This window comes from Halichoerus grypus, chromosome 1 (genome assembly GCF_964656455.1).
Source record: "Halichoerus grypus chromosome 1, mHalGry1.hap1.1, whole genome shotgun sequence".
Classification (NCBI taxonomy): Eukaryota; Metazoa; Chordata; class Mammalia; order Carnivora; family Phocidae; genus Halichoerus; species Halichoerus grypus.
Genome location: NC_135712.1, coordinates 19,077,776 through 19,099,832, shown reverse-complemented (window position 1 = coordinate 19,099,832; position 22,057 = coordinate 19,077,776). Strand labels below are relative to the sequence as shown.

The window sequence follows — 22,057 nt, the reverse complement described above, 5'->3', positions numbered from 1 at the left end:
AAGCCAGCCATTGAGTTGGTAATAAATGTGCTTTTAAAAAAGAAAGAAAGCATTAATAATTTACTGATTGCTGGTGAAGTTCACTTAGTTGGCACGTCGAACCACCTTAGTGATGTTAAGTCATTTGAGAGCAAAAATGTGAAAGAAAGATATTCCTGCTTGTAGTAATTAGAACCAGGGTCTAGTGAGGGTTTTTTTGTTTGTTTTTCTTGGAAGAAAGTTTTGCTATGATGTACGTGAAGAAAGACGTCACTTTGGGAGAGTAATGAAGGCTACATGCTGGAGACACTGTGGGTTTCTCTGAATAGGTTTATTTGGCTTGAAAGGGTTGTGGTTTGAACATGAGCCATGAGTGTGCTTGTGGGCATATCAGAATGAAATGTTGAAATGAGGATTATTCTGGAAAATGATCTGAGGAGAAAATAATGAGGGATAAGTAATGAGGATCCCATTAGTTAAAGACCTTAAATTCTATCCATAGTTTAAAATTATAGGAGAGACACTTGGGAATTTGTGTGGTTCTGGAAATGACTTTTTTTCCTTTTCTCCAAATTGCAGAGTGTAGACACTCTTTCCAGCACCTTCTCCACACCCATGAAGAAAAATAACCCAGCCAACACAGAAATACCAGATCTGAGGTGTTGTGAGAAGTCCCTCAATTTAAACCCAGCCCTTCTCTCTATTGCCTGTTTTAGTAAATGTGCCTTGACACCCTCCTCAACATTACCTTGAATTCAGAATTAAAGTGGGTGGAAAGAATAAAAAATGGTACGATGTCCAAAAGCACCAAGTCCCCACTTATGTTAACCTGACAAAACTGTTTATAGTGTCAGAGTGATTATGACACCTGGGGAGAGGGGGAGCCCAATATGATCACAGAGAGTAAAAGCGAGTTTGAGGGACTCCCTGTATTTCCTCTTCATTCCTCCCTATAAGCTGCCCCATGCTCCCTGGGGCAAGGATTCTTACAAGCAGAACAATAATGAAAGCAACTCCCAACCACTCATCGATGAAGCAATATTAACTATTGCTATTCCTTTCATCATCTGGCTCCTGACGTTTGTAAGCATTTCATTGTTTGTTTTTATCTTATGCACTAGTTTTATACCTTATTAAGTATAGAACACAAGTCTCTTAAGTTTTTTCTACAAGTTTTTCAGAGGCTTGCTTTCTCTATTGTCCAAGTGGTCAATGCCTTCATAATTGCTAACTGCAGGAGAAATTCTCAATCCCCTTTTTGGCATGTGATGCTGTAAACACCTCTTTGCTTATTTCTCTCCCAGTTTCTCTCACACTTTCTGACTTCTCTTTTCTGTGATCTTTCCCTAGGTCTTCTTTTAATTTTGTTGCTAGATTTTGCTTTTTTTTTTTTTTAGAGCAGTTTTAGGTTCACAGAAAAATGAAGCAGACGGTTACAGAGACTTCCCATATACCCTCCCCCCATTATCAACATCCTCCTACCAGAATGGTATGTTTGCTAAATTCATAAACCTACATGGACACATCATAATCACCCAGAGTCCACAGTTTACATTAAGGCTCACTCCTGGTGTTGCACATCCTATGGGTTTGGACAAATATATATTGACATGTATTCACCACTGTAGTATTATACAGAGTAGTTTCACTACCCTAAAAATCCTCTGTATTCCACCTATTCATCCTTCTGTCTCCCCTAATCCCTGGAAACCACTGATCTTTTTGCTGCCTCCATAGTTTATAGACTTTTCCAGAATGTCATATAGTCAGAATCAAACAATATGTAGCCATTTCAGTTAGTGGCTTCTTTCACTTAGTAATATGCATTTAAGGTTCCTCCAGGTCTTTTCATGGATTCATTTCTTTTTAGCTCTGATTATTATTCCACTGTCTGCATGTACTACAGCTTATTTATCCATTCGCCTACTGAAGAACATCTTGACTGACAATTATGAATAAAGCTGTTCCATGAGCAGGTTTTTGTATGGACATAAGTTCTCGACTCCTTTGGATAAATACCAAGAAGCATGATGGTTGGAGTGTATAGTGTGATATTGTGATATAATAAGAAATATATATTTGGTCTTCATCTCTGGTTCCTGTACAGAGCCTCTAAAATCCTTGTAATTTCCTGAGAGATGGGGTGATAGGAGCATCTTTTGTTATAATGTTTGATCTTAGTCCCTGTTTCCTAACATAAAAACTTCTAAGACACTTGGGAATCTCCAGAATCATGAATGTCTTTTGAATGCTAATGAGATGTCTAGTGGCTGGGGGCCCCTAAATAGCTTCAGACTGGGGGCTGGTCACTAGAAAGCCCAAGGCATGATTAGAGGGTTAGAAGTTTAGCCCCACCCTACACCCCCAGAGAGGGGAGAGGGGCTGGAGATTGAGTTAATCACCAATGGCCAGTGGTTTCATCAATCATACCTGCCTAATGAAACCTCCATAAAAACCTTTAAACTACAGGGATCAGAGATCTTCCAGGTTGGTGAATGTATCCATATGCCAAGAGGATGGCACACCCCAACTCCATGGGGCAAAAGGTCCTGTGCTCAGGACCTTCCAGACCTCACCCTATGTACCTCTTCATCTGGCTGTTCAGTTGTACTGTTCTTTATAAACAGGTAATACTAAGTCAGTACATTTCCCTGAATTCTGTGAGCCATTCTAGCAAATCAGTCAACTCATTTCAAACCTGCTGGAACTATGTATGCTCCCTATGTTTCTTATTCAGTTAATGTGCTATTTATAACTACCACATCCATCCATCCAGGCTACAAAACTCAGTTACCTTCTCCATTCATCACCTCTATACCTCTATAATCGATGACCTAATCCTGCTACCCAGGTTTATGAAATATCTTTTGAATCTACCTGCTTCTTTACTTACCCCATTTACTTCATACCTCATCTCTTTCTAAGAATATTGCAATAGTTTTCAGACTTGTCTAACATTCTGATTCTCTTATCCCTAATCCAGTCTATATTTCCATATGAGTCATCATTGGAAGGCAGCAATGTCTTGTAGAACTTTCTGAAATGATGGAAATGCTCTATATCTGTGCCGGCCAATAGGGCAGCCGTTACCTCCTCTGTTGCTGTTGAGAACATCAAATATGGCTAGTATGACTGAAGAATTGAATTTTAGGTTTAACTGGTTTCAAATCTACATAGCTTCATGGATCTAGAGGCTACCATATTACACAGCACAGTTCTAAAACGTGGATTTTTTTTTTTTTTCATATCCTACCCTAGTGCTTTCAAAAGGTCTTTAACTATAGGATAAGGTCTAGCTAGAGTTTCTAGTATGGCACTGAATGACCCCCATAATCCAATCCCCTCTTCAGTTCTTGCCACCTCTTCTGCACCAATCCCACATATAAACTGGCACTGTAGAACACTGCTTTACCTAAACAAGCCATAATTTTTAGATCTTCCAGCTTTTGATCCTGCTGTATCCTCTACCTAGAGTGCCCTTTGCTCATTTCATTCCTTTCAGAATCTGTAACTTTCCATGCCTAAATAAAGCCATGCACACACCCTCCAACAGAGGAACATTCCCTTATCCTTGACCTTGAACAAGCCAGTAGAATCTCTCAGCCCAGTTTTCTCATCTGCAAAGTGGGAGTGATAATATTTTCTGCCTTACAGAATTGTTGGGGGATTAGATTAGCACTATCCAGACTCCACCACTGAGAAAGCACTCAATAAGAACTGCTGTTACTTTTTTCTGTTCTCCCACAACACTTATCATGTGGTATTAGAGGTCTTTCCAGATGGGACTCTTTCTCTCTCTCAAGACTATGAGCTCATGAGCAGCAAAGACTCAATCTTGTTCATCATTGTACACCAGCATCTAGCACAATGTAGCTATTTGGCAAATGCATTAACTGGGTGACAAATAATGGAGTGAATCAATTATTCACATAGTAAGCTTTGCGCAGCGGCAGTATCATACCCAATGAGGTTTATCCGAGACGCGATTATTGCTAATTGAAAACAATTATTCACATAGGATGTCACAGAATACTAATTTTAAAAAGTATGCCTTTTTTTGTGTGTATCTTTAGGGAGGAGCCAAAGAGACATACAGTGGCAAGAATGAGAAAAGAGAACGCCATCAACTTCTCTTGTAAAGCATTACATTTTTCTGGTTGCTACCCAGAAAAACTGGCATAAGCCTGTTGTTAAATCTGTGTCCTCTCTCCTTGCTTGACTGGAGTATAGCTCTAACGTTTTGGCCATTTTGACTGTTTGGGTCCTCTGCCCCTCCCTGCCTTGGGTATCAAGCTTCCATCACTGTCACCAAGGAAACAGCAGGGATGTCTCATTCCTCACAGCTCTGCATATCTCAACTCTGGTCGCCTTTGTCCAGTGAGCTAAATTCTTCATGTGCACCCCACTAAATCAACTCTCTTCTATTAAGTATTTTATTCATTATTCTACCTTTAAAAAAAAGAAACAAAACTGATGTATAACAATTTCTTCTCTTGAGAAAGGTCCAGATCTGTCACTATTCTTGAATGCACTAGACATTTTTGGTCTCTGGGAGCAAATACAAAAATTGTCTGTTTAGCCCTTGGAGTGTGTGCAGTGTAAGTGCAGGTCAATTTTAAAGAAGGCAACAGAGCATTCATAATGGGTCTCCCTTTTAAAAGCACAGTAAACCAAAAATAAACCTGACAAAGGGCAGCTGTAGAGTTTTAACATGTGGAAAACTCCACAGGCAGCAGTTATATAACTGGAAAGAAACATGATAAATATTTTACACCGTTAGATGAACTTCCAACTCTGACACGTGAAAAGCAAAGAACACAAAACACACCTCAACTCTCCGAAGAGCGAAAAGCTTACACTGAGAAGGGGCCAAGGCTATTGCTAAGATCGGAGCCCTGCCTTCTAGCAAGAGTCTTGATTGCTTTTTTTTTTTTTCTTCCTCCGGCGTCCAAGGCGGAGCCCGCGAACCCCATCTCCCCCCCGCCCGCCCCCAGCGCCTCCCCCGCAGCTTCGCCCGTTGGCCAGAAATTTTCCAAAAATCTCCACCCCTAGGCTGAAAACCCAAAAAGTTTTGTGCCAGGAGAAGGAAGAGAGGAGTTGGAGCGAGGCAGGCGGAGTGGCCCTCCACCGCCGCCTCCCCCCAGCCCCCGCGGCCCGCGCCTCCCGCCCCCCGGCTCCTCGCCCGGGGGACAGCGGGCAGCCCCGCGCCGGACCAGACACAAAGCCGATCAATCCCGGCGGCGTGGGGGCGGGGGACGCCCGCCAGGGCTTCCCTTCCGCTCCTCGCCTCCTCCTGCCCCCTCATTAGGACCCAGCCCACACCTCGTCCGGCATCCACGGCCCACCCCCTCCCACCACTCACCCCACAAAAGCAATAGCCCAGCCGCCCCCCCCTCCCCCCCCCCCGCAGCCCGGGGACAGGCCGGACCTGCCGCTAGGCTGCCCGCTGAGAAGGCGCCCCCGGCAGGGGGAAACTGACATCCATCAGGGTCCGCCCACCGCTCCCCTCCTCTCCCCGGAGCGAATCTCTCCTGCACTCCCGCCCCAGAAGTTGAGGGGCCCCCGCCTGGCCTGCCGCGCTCCGGCCGCCGGGACCCTCGGCCTCCGAGGAGCAGCCAGCTCGGACCCCGGGAAGATGGCGAGGAGGAGCCGCCACCGCCTCCTCCTGCTGCTGCTGCGCTACCTGGTGGTCGCGCTGGGCTGTGAGTTGCTGGGGTACCTCCACCCTCCCACCCACGCGTGCCGGGACCCGGCCCCCAGACCTCCAGCCCCTGGACGCGGCGCTCGCGGACGGCTGTCTCCGGGGCCCGGGGCTGCGGGTGCGCCGCGGGGCGTCTGACTTGGCACCAGCGAGCGGGAATCGGGGCGCAGGCTGGCGCGGGGGCGGTTTGTTCAGCTTATTGTAAATAGCATCTGACTTTGTCGATTCTGGGTGGAGAAAATTAAGAGTCCACACCAGCAGGTTTCTCACCTTCTTCCAAAGTTCGGGTACGTTTTCAAAGACGCAGGGACGCGAACAGAATGCAAGAACTCACTAACTACTTGGAAGATGCTAGGATCTCAAGATGGCATCACAGGGAGGCAGGCGCCGGCCACACGCGAAGTGCCAGGGAAGGAAGGGGGTACTGGTAGAGTTGTCTTGGTTTCTGAGGCTTCCTGCTATACCGGTAAAACGCGGCGCACTTGTGGGGCAGGGGGATGAGGGGAATTCGTGGCCGTCGAGCCAGAACTACTTTTATCCTCTCCACCTGCACATCTATATTCAGTTAGGGAAGTCTGGTCTGGGGACTCCAGCCAGCTGCTGTGTCCTCGGGGGACGTCCACAGGAATGGTTGTTAAGAAGAGGCAGAAGCTGAATGAACGAGTAGCGGGGGGACGTCCCAAAGCCTATTTCACGGGGTGGTTCTAAACAGGATTTTCACGGATTCTGGGCTCATGAGATTTAAAATCCTGGGAACGTTTCCTATTAAGTTTGTTTTCTTCCCGTTAACTTTTTAGGAAAATGGAGGAAATCGAAATAGATCTTAAGCACTTAGGCAATGAAGTCCTCCTTTTTTCTATTGTTTTTCTTGTTTTCCTTTTTCTTTCTCTTTTTTTCTCCCCCCACCCCTTTTTAATAGAATGGGTTATTATTGTTGCTATTCAAGTTCTGGTAATATTTAAAATAACCCGCCGGATGAGTGTCTAATACCATAATACAATGACTTTTTCTCACGCTCTTATTGCCGAAGTGAGTATCGCTGAATTCAACGTGATGTGAGCTTTGTTCCTTAGTGGGGGAGGAAGGTGCAAGTTGTCTCAGTGAAGGGGCATGTGCTGACCTATATTACAGAAAATCGAACCAAGAAGGCAAATCTTCACAATAAAACCATTATGCAATTTTGAAATTGGTATCGTGTTGGACACACAAAGAAAAAAATGCAGTAATGGTAAAGGGCAACAAAGAGACAGGCTGGAGGTATTGTCACAAAACTGCTGGGAAAGTTACGTATTTTGTTGACGATCCTAAATTTCAATTAAAAAAGACTGACTTTAGAATTGCTACTAATTAAAAACAGAGAACATGGTTTTACTCTTCTATTCTTATTTAGTGATCAAAAGAGAAACAATACACCCTAAGTTTGAAAGTGTAGCCAAGAAATAACCAAGAGGCAAACACAGGCTTAGATGAATGAGCAGAATAACCTCTTCTTCAGACTGGGTAAATCAAACCATTGGCTCGTCTAACCCTGACTCCTATGGGGGAATAATTTGGGAGTATGTGTGGATCTTTTCTATGCTGTTCCCAGGATGCCAAAAGGTCTGGCATTGCAAGAATGTTTTCTTTTCTTTGTTTTTTCTTTTTAATAAACTTAGTTATTTTATAACAGTAGATTTAAAGAAATATTGTGAAGATAGTATGGAGAGTTCCCATATATACCACATCCACTTTCTCCTTTTATTAATATTTTATGTTAGTATGATACATATCATAATTAATGGAGCAACTTTGGTAATTATTATTAACTAAAGTCCACACTTTATTCAAAGTTCCTTCATTTTTTCCTAATGTCCTTTTTTATTTCAGGATCTCATTCAGGGTACTGTATTATATTTAGCAGTCCTGTCTCCTTAGGCTCCTCTTAGCTGTGACAGTTCCTCAGACTTCCCTTGTTTTTTATTATCTTGAAGTTTGAGGAGTACTGGTGAAGTATTTTGTAGAATGTCCTTTAATTGGTGTTTTTCTGATGTTTCCTCATGACTTCTATATCAGTATGGGCTTATGAATATTTATTTTATACTTTGGATTATAGTCCAATATGATTTTATTTATTTTAGTACTAAAGTTCTTCCAGCTTTGGCCATTGGGAGTTCTTCTAGTGGTTTCTGTATCCTCTAACATACCCCATCATTAATGGTAAATGATAAAATGCATTTTATATATATATATATATAACAATGGGGGATATGTCAGAAGATACAAAAATGTGCATATATATATATATGCATCTTTGTTTTTAGTGCTTCCTTAGCACTTTGTGTTCATTTCTGGCAACACAAAGTGCTTCAGGCTGATCTTGTATATTTCCTGCTCCAGTCCTAGGATCAGCCATTTCTCCAAGGAGTGCTGGTTCCTTTTATTGGAGAATGGTATTAGAAACCAAGATGTGAGTCTACCACCATACCACCCTGAACACACCTGATTTCATCTGATCTCAGAAGCTTAAGCAGGGTTGGGTCTGGTTAGTGCTTGGATGGGAGAAACCAAGATGTAGGCATTGGATATGCTCATTGCCATCAGAGTGTTGTTGAAAAACAAGAATGTTTTTCAGGGCTAAGTTTCACTCCACAGTCCTATTTGTGATTGATCCATTCAGGTTTCATGTCCAACTCCAAAAACAGTATATTAAAGGCTTTGTATATATCAGACACTGTTCTAAGGGCTTTCTTGAATATTGTCTCTTTTTAAGTTCTCAGCAAATGCATGAAACAGAACAAATCTTCAGCTTACATATAATGGTCCCCAAGCCTCAAGAAAGCTCATTCATGTAGGCTGGAAAGAAATGGAACTGGGGTTTGAAGATCTGAGAATTTGTTCCACAGATAATTGGACTTCTATCTGAGCACTTAACTCCTTCCACTGTCTTCATTCAAAAAAAAGACTCTGTGGATTTCTTACTCTCTAATTACATACTCATCTTCTTAATATCCATCCCCAATATAACTGTACCACCCTTTTGTCCCAATCCTATTTTATATAATATCATGCTTATTCCATTCTTTCCTTTTATTTCTGTTTGTCTGTATTCTTATTTCTTTCTTAGTAGACTGGAAGACTTTTGTTGTTGCTGCTGCCACTGTTATTTGGACTATGAGTTCAGTGTACCTGTTGATACATGGACATTTACTTGTGTGTTTAGTGAAACTCTATTTTTCTTTACCATGAAAGTGGGAACTCCACGAGGGAAGGAATTTCTTCATGTTTGCTCACCACTGTATGTACAGTGCTAAGCAAAGTGCCTGGTTAATAGTACATGTAAATAGACACCTGTTGATCAGATAGGAAGGGCATGAGGTGGAGTAGGTAGAAAAATGGATGGATGGAATTAATGATTGCTATATAAATCATGAAGCCCTAACTAATGCTAAGTAGGTGAGGTGTCCGATTTCTTGGAGGTGACACTTAAGCCAAGCAGTTGAATGTGAATGAGAGAAGTGTGCTGTTCCTGACACTACATGGCTGGTTGCAGTTGGTCCTCAACTCTGGACTGGAACCCAAGCCAGGCTACTTGGCCTGAGTCTGTAATCTCTCATCAACTGATAAGGGCTGTGGAGCAGGGAGAGGTCTGGATCTTCTGCAAAATCACAAAGTCCTACCCCGGTGGTGAAACTGACCCAAAAGAGCACTCCAGGGAACCAGTGCCAGGAAAATTCTGCCCTCTGTAAACATTGTTATGAACAAAGCATCATCATCACTTTGCGGAGGAGGACTGCTTCCATCCTGGCATGGTCTTAATTATCTGATGAACATAAAGGTCAGATTGGGCTTGCTGGTAGACCTGATAACGGTTTTAAAACTGAGACAGAAATGACATTCAAAAGGAAGAAGTCTAAGACAAAAAGTCAGCATAAAGAGAACAGCAAATTCCCCAAGGCTGATAATACTCATTATCCTTCCACCAGAGCAGTTTAATGAGAGGAGCCTATGTACATTTACATATGTTTTCTCTACCCATGGTTTCTATCACATCGGTTTCCTCCGGTTGGTCGGCATTGTTGGTAGAGAAGATGTGTTGAACTATGGAAGCTAGAGCTGCTGTGTTTGTTGAAGTGGGACCAGAAGAAATCTGTGAAGGCCATTATTTAAAATAACCTTTTCATCCCATAGCACTACTGAGTCGGTACTCCAGTATATCTGTATTGCCAGATTGATGCCTTGAGGAAGAGGAAGGTGAATATAGAAAAGGGGAATCAGAGTCTAGGTCAAGTGCTTTCTTTGGCAAAAGCAGAGAAAGAAAACTTAAAACTGGGTACTGTTTTCTTGGGAGGTGTTAACTGTTAACATGACCAGAACTCAGAAAAACAATCCAACCGTATTCGTTTTCTACTGCTGCAGAAACAAATTACCACAAATTTAATATAACACAGATTTATTATCTTAAAGTTCTAGAGGCCAGAAACCTGAAATAGGTCTCCCTGGGCTGAAATCAAAGTATGGGAAGGGCAGCTATCTTCTGGAGGTTCTAGGGGAGAATCAGCTTCCAAGCTGTTTCTTCCAGCTTCTAGAGACCATTGGCTGGTGGCCCCATTCCTCCAGCTTCAAAGCCAGCAATGCTAGGCTTCTATAAATCTGGTTTTCTTCCATATACCTCCCTCTTGCACTTATAAGGACCCTTATACTTACATTGGACCCACCTAGGTAATCCAGGTTAATCTGTCCACCCCAAAGTTAGCTGGTTAGCAACTTTCATTCCACCTACAACCTTAATTCCTATTTACCATGTAAGATAACATGTTTTAGGCTCTTGGGATTAGGATGTGGACATCTCTGAGAAACCATCACGCCAACCAAAATTAGGATGTGCCCAATAACAGTGTAATCAGCATTGTAGCCAAGAATATTCTAGATCCCATGGAGCAACCTTAACTTTAACCTTTAAATTATAATTTATAGTGATATAGAACTGTATGTTTTGAGTTCTATTTCAGATCACATAGTGTAGCAGTAAAGAACATGTACTCTGATGCTGAAATCTGTGTCTATTTACTAGCTAACTGTATGATCTGGTACAAGCTATTTGATTTCTGTATGTGTCGGTTTACTGATCTGTAATGGTGACAATCCCAATAATAGACTTACTTCGTAGAGGTAGGTGTAGGGAGAATTAAATGTGTACACATGTATAGCACACTTAGAAAACTGGTCCTGTTGTTATTGATAATATTTGGGGTCAGTGGAGTTAAAGATTCATATTACCATTTATAATGGATCTCCTACATTACTGAGAGTCCTATCCAAACACAAATAATAGGCTGTTACATAAGTATTATACTAATATAAACAGTTTGTTTTATTCACTTTTGTTATTTAAAGGATTTATTTTAAAATGTGTTTTTTTAAAGTTTTATACACATATATCTGTATTATTATAAAATACACATATATATAGACACTTGTCTATCTATCTACATGAAAAGAATATGCTAGGCAAGTGAAGGAGCGGGGAGGCCGTCTCAGATATGGAGGGAACAATGCTGCACAGAGGTACTTGAGCAAAAGCAAGCAGGAAATGGAAGAAGTTCCTTATGGCCAGAGCATGGAGGACAGGGGAAGACAAAAGGCAACAACCAGGTGGTAAGAAGGCCTTGTGGGACAGATTTAGGATTTTGAATTTATCCCAAAGATGAGGAGAAGCCATTGAAGGCTTTTAAACACTGAGTATCAGTTAGATTTGCCTTTCAAAGAGAACACATTGGATGGAGTGTGGAGAACGGGCAGGATGGGTGGGTGGGACATGGAAGTGGGGAGCCCAGTTAGATGTTATTGGAGCAGCCCAGTGTTACTTCCTAAGTATTCTTTTATACGGCTTATTGAAAACATGCACATGCACATATATAATTAGACATTTACATTCACCCACAGAAAATCGTTTTAAATCTGAAATGTAGTTAATTAAATTTAATCAGGGATTTGAGAAAAACGTCTTTTTGGTTTTAAGGAATTTTTAAAAATGGTGTATGCTACACGTGTTTCTAACTCTCTTTCAGCTCCCAACATCTAAACATGAAACTAGCTTTTGGGGCTACTATTTATCATCTTTCAATATTATTCTCTCCCCTCCGCCTCCCCGGGGTTTGTCTTCCTTCAGCATTGTTTTACCTTATTTGTATCTTGCCATCCTTAGGAGGGTGATTGGATTAGATTTGATGGAGAGAAGAGTGGCCTTCTGTGTTAATCAGTATGTGAGGGTATGCCTGTATGAGAGAGACAGAGATGCAGAGAGAGATAGAGAGATAGAGGGATAGAGGTGGAGAGGGGGGAGGAGAGAGGGAGCAGGGGAGAGAAAGAGAGTGAATGTGTGTGCTCAAATGAATGCCTGCTAACAGAACCCACAGAATCCTACTCTTGGAATCCTCAGGCCAGTGAAGGGTTTGGAAATGTTTACAGTTTTAAATTGTTCCCACATTTTATGAACAGAGAAGCAAAGAACTACTGGACCTAGTCCCATGAAGGTGTTTCAAGAGCTACACTCTTAGCTCTCCACTGTCTTGGCTCAAACAGTCCTGAGCAAGAATTCTTGTGATTTTTTTTTTTTTAATTTAGTTTAGAGGGAGAGAGAGAATCCCCAACCCCAAGCAGACTGCCCACTGAGCGCAGAGCCCAAAGTAGGGCTTGATCCCAGGACCCCGAGATCATGACCTGAGCTGAAATCAAGAGTAGATGCTTAACGGACTGAGTCACCCAGGCACCCCAAGAATCCTTGTGATCTTAACAGGTGGGAGTTTTAGTTCTTAACTGAAGAATTTTGCCTTTCTCTCTCTCTTTCTTATGTCTTGGCAGTTTTTATTTGTTTTGTTAGATTTTCTGTTTTGTTTTAGTTTTCAAAATTTTTCACAAGGACAGTTTGGGACTGAGTTGTTTTTATACTGGTAAGGAGTGAAAAAGCCTAATCTGGTCTTTCTCCTTTATTCTGGGTATTTCCAATTCACTCACTTTCCTTTTGACAAAGCAGTCACCTGCTGTTTTTAGTTTTAGCTTTGCTCACACTGTAAAAACTTGCTAAATACTTTATTTATGGGCATAATCAAAGACAAAAATAGATCATTGTTGAATGCATTTACTTACACATTTAACTAAAAACAAGGTGTGTATATGGTAAATTCAAACAGTACAGAAGTGAAAAATAACTCCCCTTTCTAGCCCCCCTGACTTCTATTCCCACTCCTTACAGATCGCCTACTCTTAAACTTTTTGTATATAGTTCCAGAAAAAATGGGGGAAAAAATACATTTCCAGCATATAGGAGCATACCTGTATCGTTTCTTTAAAAATAAAAAATCAAAATTTACTATGCTTATTGTTCTGCACCTTCCAACAAATCAAATCATATTATATATGATATTCTGTGCCTTTCTGCAAAACTTTATTTTTTATTTTTTTGAAGATTTATTTTAGAGGGAGATAGAGCGTGCACATGAGTGGGGGGAGGAGCAGAGGGAGAGAATCCTCAAGCAGACTCGCAGACTCTCTGCTGAGCACGGAGCCCCAGGGTTGGGGGGTTTGATCCCACAACCCATGAGATCTTGACTTGAGCTAAACCAAGAGTCGGAAGCTTAACCAACTGAGCCACCCAGATGCCCCATGCAAAAATTTATTTTTACTAGTAATTAAACCACAACGCAAAGCTATGTCTCACAAATAGGACTCATGATAACATCTTGCAGAGGCCTTTAAAATCCTTAAGCCAAAGTGCAGCATGGGTTACCTTCTAGTTAAAACCAACAAAAGTAAGTCGTGAAACAAAATGAATGTAACAAAACAAAGGGAAATAAACTCCCAAACCAGTGACCAAATCTAGAAAGGGAAAAATCCCAACTCCCATGCTATGAAAAAAGTCCAGAGTAGAAGGTAAGGGCCAATGCCGAGAGAAGGCCAGCACCAGCACTAGCTGAGACTTATAGACAAGTGCAAACTGGTGCTATTTTTAAAGGAGACCAAAGAAGAAGTAATGGCCGCAAATAAAAAGGGAACATGTTGAACTACTGGGAAAGTGCTAAATTTGAAAAGGGAGAATTGTGCTAATGTCTTTAAAAATGCTCTAGAGGCACTTTAAGATAGGAATGGATTCTAATCAGAAGTTGAACTCCCACCGTGGAATAAACAGTAACTCAAGGTCTATATTTGTTGAGTAATCTAAACATGCAGTCGGCTATGTCATTAAAAAAATAGGATAAAAATTCTACATAAGCTAATGGGAGCTGTGGATCATTGGACTTTGGCCCCACACAATGCTTTTGGTCCCAGAACAAGTCATGTGCTTTCATGCCCTGCCTGTGTGGGTGTGTGTGAGGGAGTGAACAACTATGCCATTTTGGATACAATGTTTCTCCTTCCCAACCATCTTCTCTGCTGTTGTGTTGTCATTGTTGCCAAATGCAATTACTCCCTGAAGGTCTAAACCCCTTCTCTTTAACCCTCTCCAGCTCATCCATTCCTCAAAGCTGAAGTCTACTACTATATTACACTCCTGGTGTTCTTGGTATGTTCCTGGTTCTCTTTTGTACTTGGCTACACTGTTACCATGTTTACATGTGTTTCTCTCTGGATTGTGAGTTCGTCAAGGACAGAGACAATACATCTTTGTGTCTCTAGCACCTAGAATCCTGCCTGGCACATAATGATTCTCTAATACTTAATTGAATAGAGGTAAGTAACCTGGAGTTTAATGTTTATTTGTTTCTTAGCTTCGTAAAATGACATTTTAATACTAAGGCTCCCAGGACATGTATAACATTAATATTCCCTAATGAATGCATAATTTGACTGCTCTTAGAACTTCCTTCTCCCTCATGAACCATAGCCTCCTTAGAGTTTAGACTTACAAGGTAATACAGAGACTGGTCTGCCCTATAGAGTTTTAAGAAATTTTGCTGATTGTCTGATGCCTTCTTGTATTGTAAAAGACAAAACAATACAAAACACACACACACACAAAAAAAACCCCACATAAACTCCTCTTGAATTAGTAAGCATTGATTAAAGGTTCAAATGAATCAAACAATACCTTTTCACAAGTTGCCTGAGATAAACTACAACACAGGATGTTAGAGAGTTGTACAAGTACTCTCTGCAAGTACAAGCAGGCGATTCCAGACTTTGCCCTCATGGTCCAATCTCTTTGCCACTCAATTGATAGTATAGCAATCCATGTCCCTCAGTAGGCAAAAGTTTACTAAAAGAGAGGGGAGGGCCTGATAAAGTGATCTTTATTTCCAAACCAAAGATGGTTTTCCTAGGCATTCTTGTCTAGTAATCATATCTTCTTGTGGGATCTTGACACCTGGTCACTGGCAGTGAAAAACTTTCTTCTGGGTCCAGGTGACTCATCAACTAGGTCCAAGGGTGTTCTTTCATTGAAAATGCCAAGATTAGATGCATCCTAAGATTTTCAGCTCTATTGTGCTACTCTCCCAGAAAATCTGAATGAAGATGCTGAAATGTTCAAAAAATACTGCCTGGAGCACTGGTTCTTCAAACTTTTTTACTCCCTTGTCCTACTTCTCTTAAAAAGAGCATATGCCCCAACATACGTTTTTGGTAATGAATTATATACATGTATTTCTGTATCAATAGATTATATTAATTATAAAATACATGTAAAATAAGTATCAGACAAATGAGATAATGAAAAATAAATCAGCAATAATGCCCTTGGGCAGAAATGAGGTAATGGTTGCCCTATATTACGGCACTTGATAAAACCTCTATCATTAAAACACTGTGAGACTAGCACATGAATAGAATGACAGACCAGTAGAACAGAATATGAAGTCCAGGAATTGGCCCAAGTTCATTTGGAAATTTAGTATAGATGTGAGATGTATCTTTCCACTCATCTATCTATATATAAAATAGGAGCATCTCAAACCATAGAGAATGCTTAATAAATATTGTTACAATTGGGTAGCCATTTGAGGGGGGGGAAATGGATCGGATCCTGACAGTGTACATGAGGATAAACTCCAAATGAATCAAAGATCTAAATGTCAGTAAGTAATAAATTCACCCCCCCAAAAATAACAAAAGCATGGATGCATTCTTTTAAAAACTATGTATCAAAAGAGCATCTGCTTGAAAAAAATAAAATACCATACAAAAATCAAAAGGCAAATGACAAATTGGGAAAAAGATATCTGCACTCTAAATCTCAGCCAAAGAGTATTGTCACTGATATGCAACAAGCCCTAAAAATGGAAAGAAAATAAAAATATAAAGAACAAAATGGAAAAATGGTGCACATACAACACAAACTCCAGAGGGTTCCCAGAAGAAAAATTTTAATAGTTCTTCAGATATGACACTGCGCTCAACATCACTTAAATGCAAATTAAACTGTCACAAAGATAATATCTCTTCCCTGCCAGATTAGCAAAAACACATAACTCATCTGCATCCTCAATTATTGAAGCTGTGTGCAAGCAGACACTCTCACTGCTGAGGGGCTGTGTCGTGATCTATCTGCTATGGAGAAGAATTCAGCAATATGTAGACAAATTGCATGTCTACTCTAACTCATCAACCCCACGACCAGGAGCCTGTTCCAAAGCTGTATTTGCAAAAAACAGGACATGATCCAGGAATGGTATTATTTATTTCAAAATTATTTATTATAAAGAAGATTGAACACAATCAAATGCCCATCAATAGGAGATTGGCTGAATAAAGAACAGAATGGTACGCAATGTAGCCATAAAAAGGAACGAGGGTGATCTCCATGTATAGGTATAGCAAAAGGAAAAAAGCAAGGTGCAGAACAGTATAATGTAGCATGCTGTATTTTGTGTAAGAAAAAAATACTGGAAGGTTAAATGAAAACCACTCACAATGGGTGGAAAGGGGCAGAAATGGAACTGATTTCTCTTAATAACTTATTACATAGATTTGGTTGTGTAAACTTAAATGTTCTGTTTCAAAGATAAATTCACCAAAACAGCCATCTAAAAAATTGAAAACAAATGGACAGAAATGAACCTACTGTGTCAAACTAGTGATGTAACCATGCAGAGGAAAGAATTTTTCCAGTCTGAGTTTGGAATATAATATTCCACTGAGTAATAGAATTCATTTTAAGGATAAATAAAGCTGCAAATACATTTTCAATGAAAATTATTGAAAGCAGTGGTGTTATTTTGAAATTATACTACAGAATAATGCAAATCAATAATTATAATAACATGGATATCAAGATTTTCAGTGAAGGAAAAAAGAGATCCAAGTGTTATGTTTTAAAAAACAGTAAAAGTCTTATCATGTATATTTGAATTGGAAATATCAGTATGAACTCCTAATGCTTTTTTCATTCCCAAACTGCATATTTCCTATCTCTGTCCGCTAAAAAAAACCTAGATGAAATCACAACCTGTATCAGTTCGTTTTAATGAAGTAACAACCTAAAAAAATCTCGGTAGTTTGCCACCATACACATGACTTCTGCTTTCATCCCCTTTTGGTGGCTCCATGTCAGCTCTGCATGTCCTGTTCTCATTCCAGGCCCCAGGCTGAAGGAGCTGACCCCGTTTGGGACAGACAGTCCTCGTGGCCAAGGGAAAAGTGAGAGATGGACTAAACTACGTGTTGGCTCTTAAAGCTGCCACTTACCAGGGCATATGTTCATTGGTCAAAGCAATCACATGGTCAAAACTGCAACTGGGCTGGGGAAGTGTATCCTGCCAACCAGGAGGCCCTGGATATCACGTGATAATAAGTGGGAAGGGAAAGAGTAGTTGGGAATAATAATAAAATCTATCCTACAACACCATAAAAGTGAGCATACACACTGTGATCTCTAAATACCATTCCACACTAGCAGTGACCAGGGAATCTTTGGAGGAACAACTGATTCCATGTTTAGGGTTGGGCATATATGAGTCTGGAAACACTTATTTTGTTGTGCCAGAAGGCAAGAGAACTCTCAAAGCTAATGGGGTCGTGTCTAAAGGACACAGGAATCAACACGAAAAGTCTCACTGTGGCCAAATTAGAGGCAATTTGAGAATCAAAAATGAAAACAAAAATATTGAAGGCAATTGATTTTTTATTTTTATTTTTTTAAAGATTTTATTTATTTGACAGAGAGACACAGCGAGAGAGGGAACACAAGTAGGGGGAGTGGGAGAGGGAGAAGCAGGCTTCCCCGGTGCAGGGCTCGATCCCAGGACCCCGGGATCATGACCTGAGCTGAAGGCAGACACTTAACGACTGAGCCACCCAGGCGCCCCGTGAAGGCAATTGATTTAAAGATGCCAAACATATTTTTAAATGTATCAATTATAGACATTAAAAAGAGAGTCAATAAAATTTAAAAAAAATTAAAAAAATAATCATTACACTTTGGTCACCATTAGAACCAACTACATCAGTGGCTCCCTACCCTGATTTTTAACAATCAAAATAAAGAAGTAAGCCTTCATCCTGCTTTCCTTTATGTTTGTATATATATAACATATAAACTTAAGTGACAGAGAAAATTTTTCTTTATAGAAGTCAAGCTAGTAAATGTGCAAAGATAATAGGAGAAACAATAGAATCTAATCATTATCACCTTGCAACATGTCATTGGTTCAGGATAGGATTATTAAAAATGAGACAAAATGTGATGGGGACCTTTAAAATGGAAGGACCAGGCTGTTATCATCTAAAACCACTGATTAATCTTGGGCGCCTGGGTGGCTCAGTCGGTTAAGCGACTGCCTTTGGCTCAGGTCATGATCCCAGGGTCCTGGGATCGAGTCCCACATCAGGCTCCCTGCTCTGCGGGGAGCCTGCTTCTCCCTCTCCCACTCCCCCTGCTTGTGTTCCCTCTCTCGCTGTGTCTCTCTCTGTCAAATAAATAAATAAAATCTTTAAAAAAAAAAAAAAAGAAAGAAAAAGAAAAGATTTAAAAAAAATAAATAAATAAATAAAACCACTGATTAATCTTAGCATCATTAAAAGTAGGACAATCACTGTGCAATAAAACAGGAAGCATGTGGCATTCCCTATGTAGTGTTTGTGCTCATCCCTCAAGAAAATAATAATAATAATTGACCTTTATCTGAATCAAGCCTCTAGGCAAGCTACCTTTTCTTTACAGGAGGGTAGATGCACAGATTAAAGACACGGACAAACTTAGAAAGTGAGTTGTTCTACAGAATAACTGGCTAGGTTTCCTCAACAAGTCAATGGATGAGAGGAAAGTATATGGAGCAGGTTAGCTCTGGATTAAAAACAAAACAAGACAAAAAGCTTAAGAAGCAAGTGTAATGCTGAAATGCAGATGTTGATTCAAAAAAGATATTAGGTGAATTTGACTAGGGCAGGGTATTAGATTATACTAAGGAATGAATTATAATATGTTATTTTAATGTTATTGTAGCCATATGTCTTTAGTTTGTATTGATACCTCCTAAAATAATAAAGAAAATTGATAGCTATATATGATTTGCTTTAAAATTTCTCAACAACAAAAAGGATAGATGAAGTAAACATGGCCATCTTTACAACTGTCGAATCCAAATAATGAGTATATGGAGTCTATTGTTCTGTTCTACTTTTGTGTATATTTGAAAATTTGTCATAGGGGCAGCTGGCTGGCTCAGTCAGTAGAGCGTGCATCTCTTGATCTTGGGGTTCTGAGTTCAAACCCCATGCTGAGTGTAAAGATTACTTAAATAAATAAATCTTAAAAAAAAAAAAAGAAAATTTGTCATAGTAAAAAAACTAAACCTATAAAAAAAAGAATGTGATAAATATATGAAAATTCCAATATTTCTTTTCTTAAGTCCTCTGGGTTTTATTGGACAATCCACCTTTGAGTCTACTGGTTTAAAGAGAAAATAAGTAGACCAAAGTGAGTCTACTTGAAATAACTGCTCTCTTAAACTCTACACCTTCTTAACCAGTATAAGAAACCTGAATTCTGTCTGAATGGGCCCCTTTTTAATCTAGCTAGTCTGTTTCACACTAACGGAAAAATAAAATGCCTGCAAACAAACTGAACATGCTGTCATTAACGAACTCCAAGATCCTGGGTTACATAGCAAAGTCTGTTAGTAAATCTGCATAACAGTGACATTTTTCTTTGTAGTGTAGTGTGGACTTTTCAGTTCATTTCCTTTGAAAGGGACTTTAATATTTTATTCCCTAAAATCTAAAAGTACCCATTGGATGAGTACATGTCAGAGTCATAGACTGATGACAAGAAAAGATGAATATGAAAAAGAGAGTTGATTAAATTCCTAAAAATTTAAAGTTTTTCTCTTGCATTTATTTAATGGAGGACAGTCCAATCAAGCCTCTTTTGTCCACCCTCTGGCTCTTCCAAACAACAGAAGAGACTACTTCAGCTTTTTTTTAATAGGTAAAGGCATATCCAGTGCTTAACATACCAACTCAAGCACATTTCAAAGTTGCTCACACTTCCTAAAATATTCATTTAATGCTCAAATTCATGTCATTAAAACTTAATATCAAGTTCCAAATGAGTTCTTTATATGATTTAATTTCCCATAGTTCCTTTAACCTTGAAGACCCCAGAGCTCTAAGGATTCTCTGGAGACGACTCTGGTTGTGGGGGGAGAATGAAAGAATTAGAGGCATTTCGAAGCCGCCCAGAGCCTGTGCCAGGAGCTTATGCACGCTCTCATTGTAGCCATTTATGTCAGAAATGATTTCTATGCGAGATAACACGTTCCCCAAATACACCATGAATTCATGAGCAAGAGAATGTAGGCATTAGTAGAGGCAGGAATTCACCTCACCTCCCATCCCATTACCTCTTAGAGGGGAAGCAAGACTGCATCATATTCCTCGAATAGAATTTATATTTAGAGTCCTAACTATGTGAACAAGCAAGCCATGTCCCTCTTGCTTGCACCATTCCTACACATTCAACTATTTATCTTTGGGGGTGAGATACCGGAATCTGCTGAGTGATGATGAGATCATTCAGGACAAGCCTTTTTCATTCCATGGGCTGGGACATTTGAGGAAATTGATTTCTTATTATTAGAAAAATAAGAGGACACATAATTTTGGAAATCAGATACAGAAATACCTCTTTTAGAGAGTAAAGTTATCTCACCAATGAGTGTGTTGAATTTTTCCCCAGAGGATGATGGATTTTCATCTTTTACCTGAAAGAGTATCAGTTACATTTTCCATGATGGAGTAACTCAGGGGTACATTCACACTGACTTAAATGGTGGGCAGAATCACGTTCACTTTTTAAGTTGATTAATTTTATAAATTAGAGTTCCCAGTCTATTTGGCAGGGGTACGTTATTGGATTCATAAGTTAAATGTCCAGGTAAAATGTCTCTACTGGAGGGTCAGAGGACCTCCTTATACTTCAAACCATAAATGTCACTTGTTTACAAGGAAGCAAAAAGTATGGCATAAAGAAAATGGAGCTTGGGATGCAAAGACCTAAGATTGTGTCAGTTCTGCTCTTAGTTTTTGATAAGGCTAAAAAAAAAAAAGAGAAAACTATTTTATTTGGATCTTGTTTTCCTTATTTGTAAAATGAGAGGGTTTGATTTAACGATGATTAGAGTTCTTCATAATTTAACATTTTGTTTTCAAATGGGAAAAAAAAATGTACCATACTTAGATGCTAAAATTATTTTGTATGGTGTTGAGAACTTGTTTACATTCTAAACTGCCTCTTTCAGAGTTCTTATTGGTTAGAACACAGAGCTTGTTTTGAAAAGGAGCAAGAAATGGCTTGGTATTCATGGAGTTGATTATATATTATGTATAAAGTCTCTATCTGATGCAGTAGTCGTCAGGAAGTTGCTAGAAGTTTTGAAGAATGAAGCAGTATACCAAAAGATGGTATTTAGGGCGCCTGGGTGGCTCAGATGGTTGAGCGTCTGCCTTCGGCTCAGGTCATGATCCCAGGGTCCTGGAATCGAGTCCTGCATCGGGCTCCCTGCTCGGCGGGGAGCCTGCTTCTCCCTCTGCCTCTGCCTCTCTCTCTCTCTCTGACTTTCATGAATAAATAAATAAAAACATTAAAAAAAAAAAAGATGGTATTTAGGGTAACCAATAATTTTGAGCCTTACATATAGGATAGACTTAGAAGGAAAGAAGTGACGATAGCCCAAGTATTAGGTAAAAGGGTACAGAATTAAGATAGCAGCTGCCAAAATTGTTTCGGAACAGTTAAATCCAGGAGACATTGAAAATAGAAATTGGTAAGATTTAGTGGTTGATTAAATATGGGGGGGACATCAAAGACATCAAAACAGTAATTTCAAGTTTGTAAATTTGAAGAACCAGAGAAATCATAATGTTTACATTGAGAAGGAATGATTATTTTGTATATGTCAAGAGGCA

The 22,057-nt window shown here is 39.9% G+C and overlaps 1 protein-coding gene and 1 pseudogene across 4 annotated transcripts in view; both read left to right on the top strand.

The window, feature by feature from the left end:
- The window catches only part of JAM2 (junctional adhesion molecule 2), an 85,534-nt gene that overhangs the window by 20,334 nt on the left and 43,143 nt on the right, over nucleotides 1-22,057 (top strand). For 2 of the 4 annotated variants that reach the window (XM_078056504.1, XM_078056401.1), the window contains exon 3: nucleotides 4,053-4,114. In XM_078056504.1, the coding sequence (XP_077912630.1) occupies nucleotides 4,053-4,114 (62 nt within the window). Of the gene's footprint in view, nucleotides 1-4,052; nucleotides 4,115-5,131; nucleotides 5,682-12,385; nucleotides 12,456-22,057 lie in introns of those variants that run through there. The other 2 variants (XM_078056432.1, XM_078056469.1) reach the window with 2 other exon arrangements.
- On the top strand, nucleotides 3,915-4,037 carry LOC118537748 (U4 spliceosomal RNA; annotated as a pseudogene).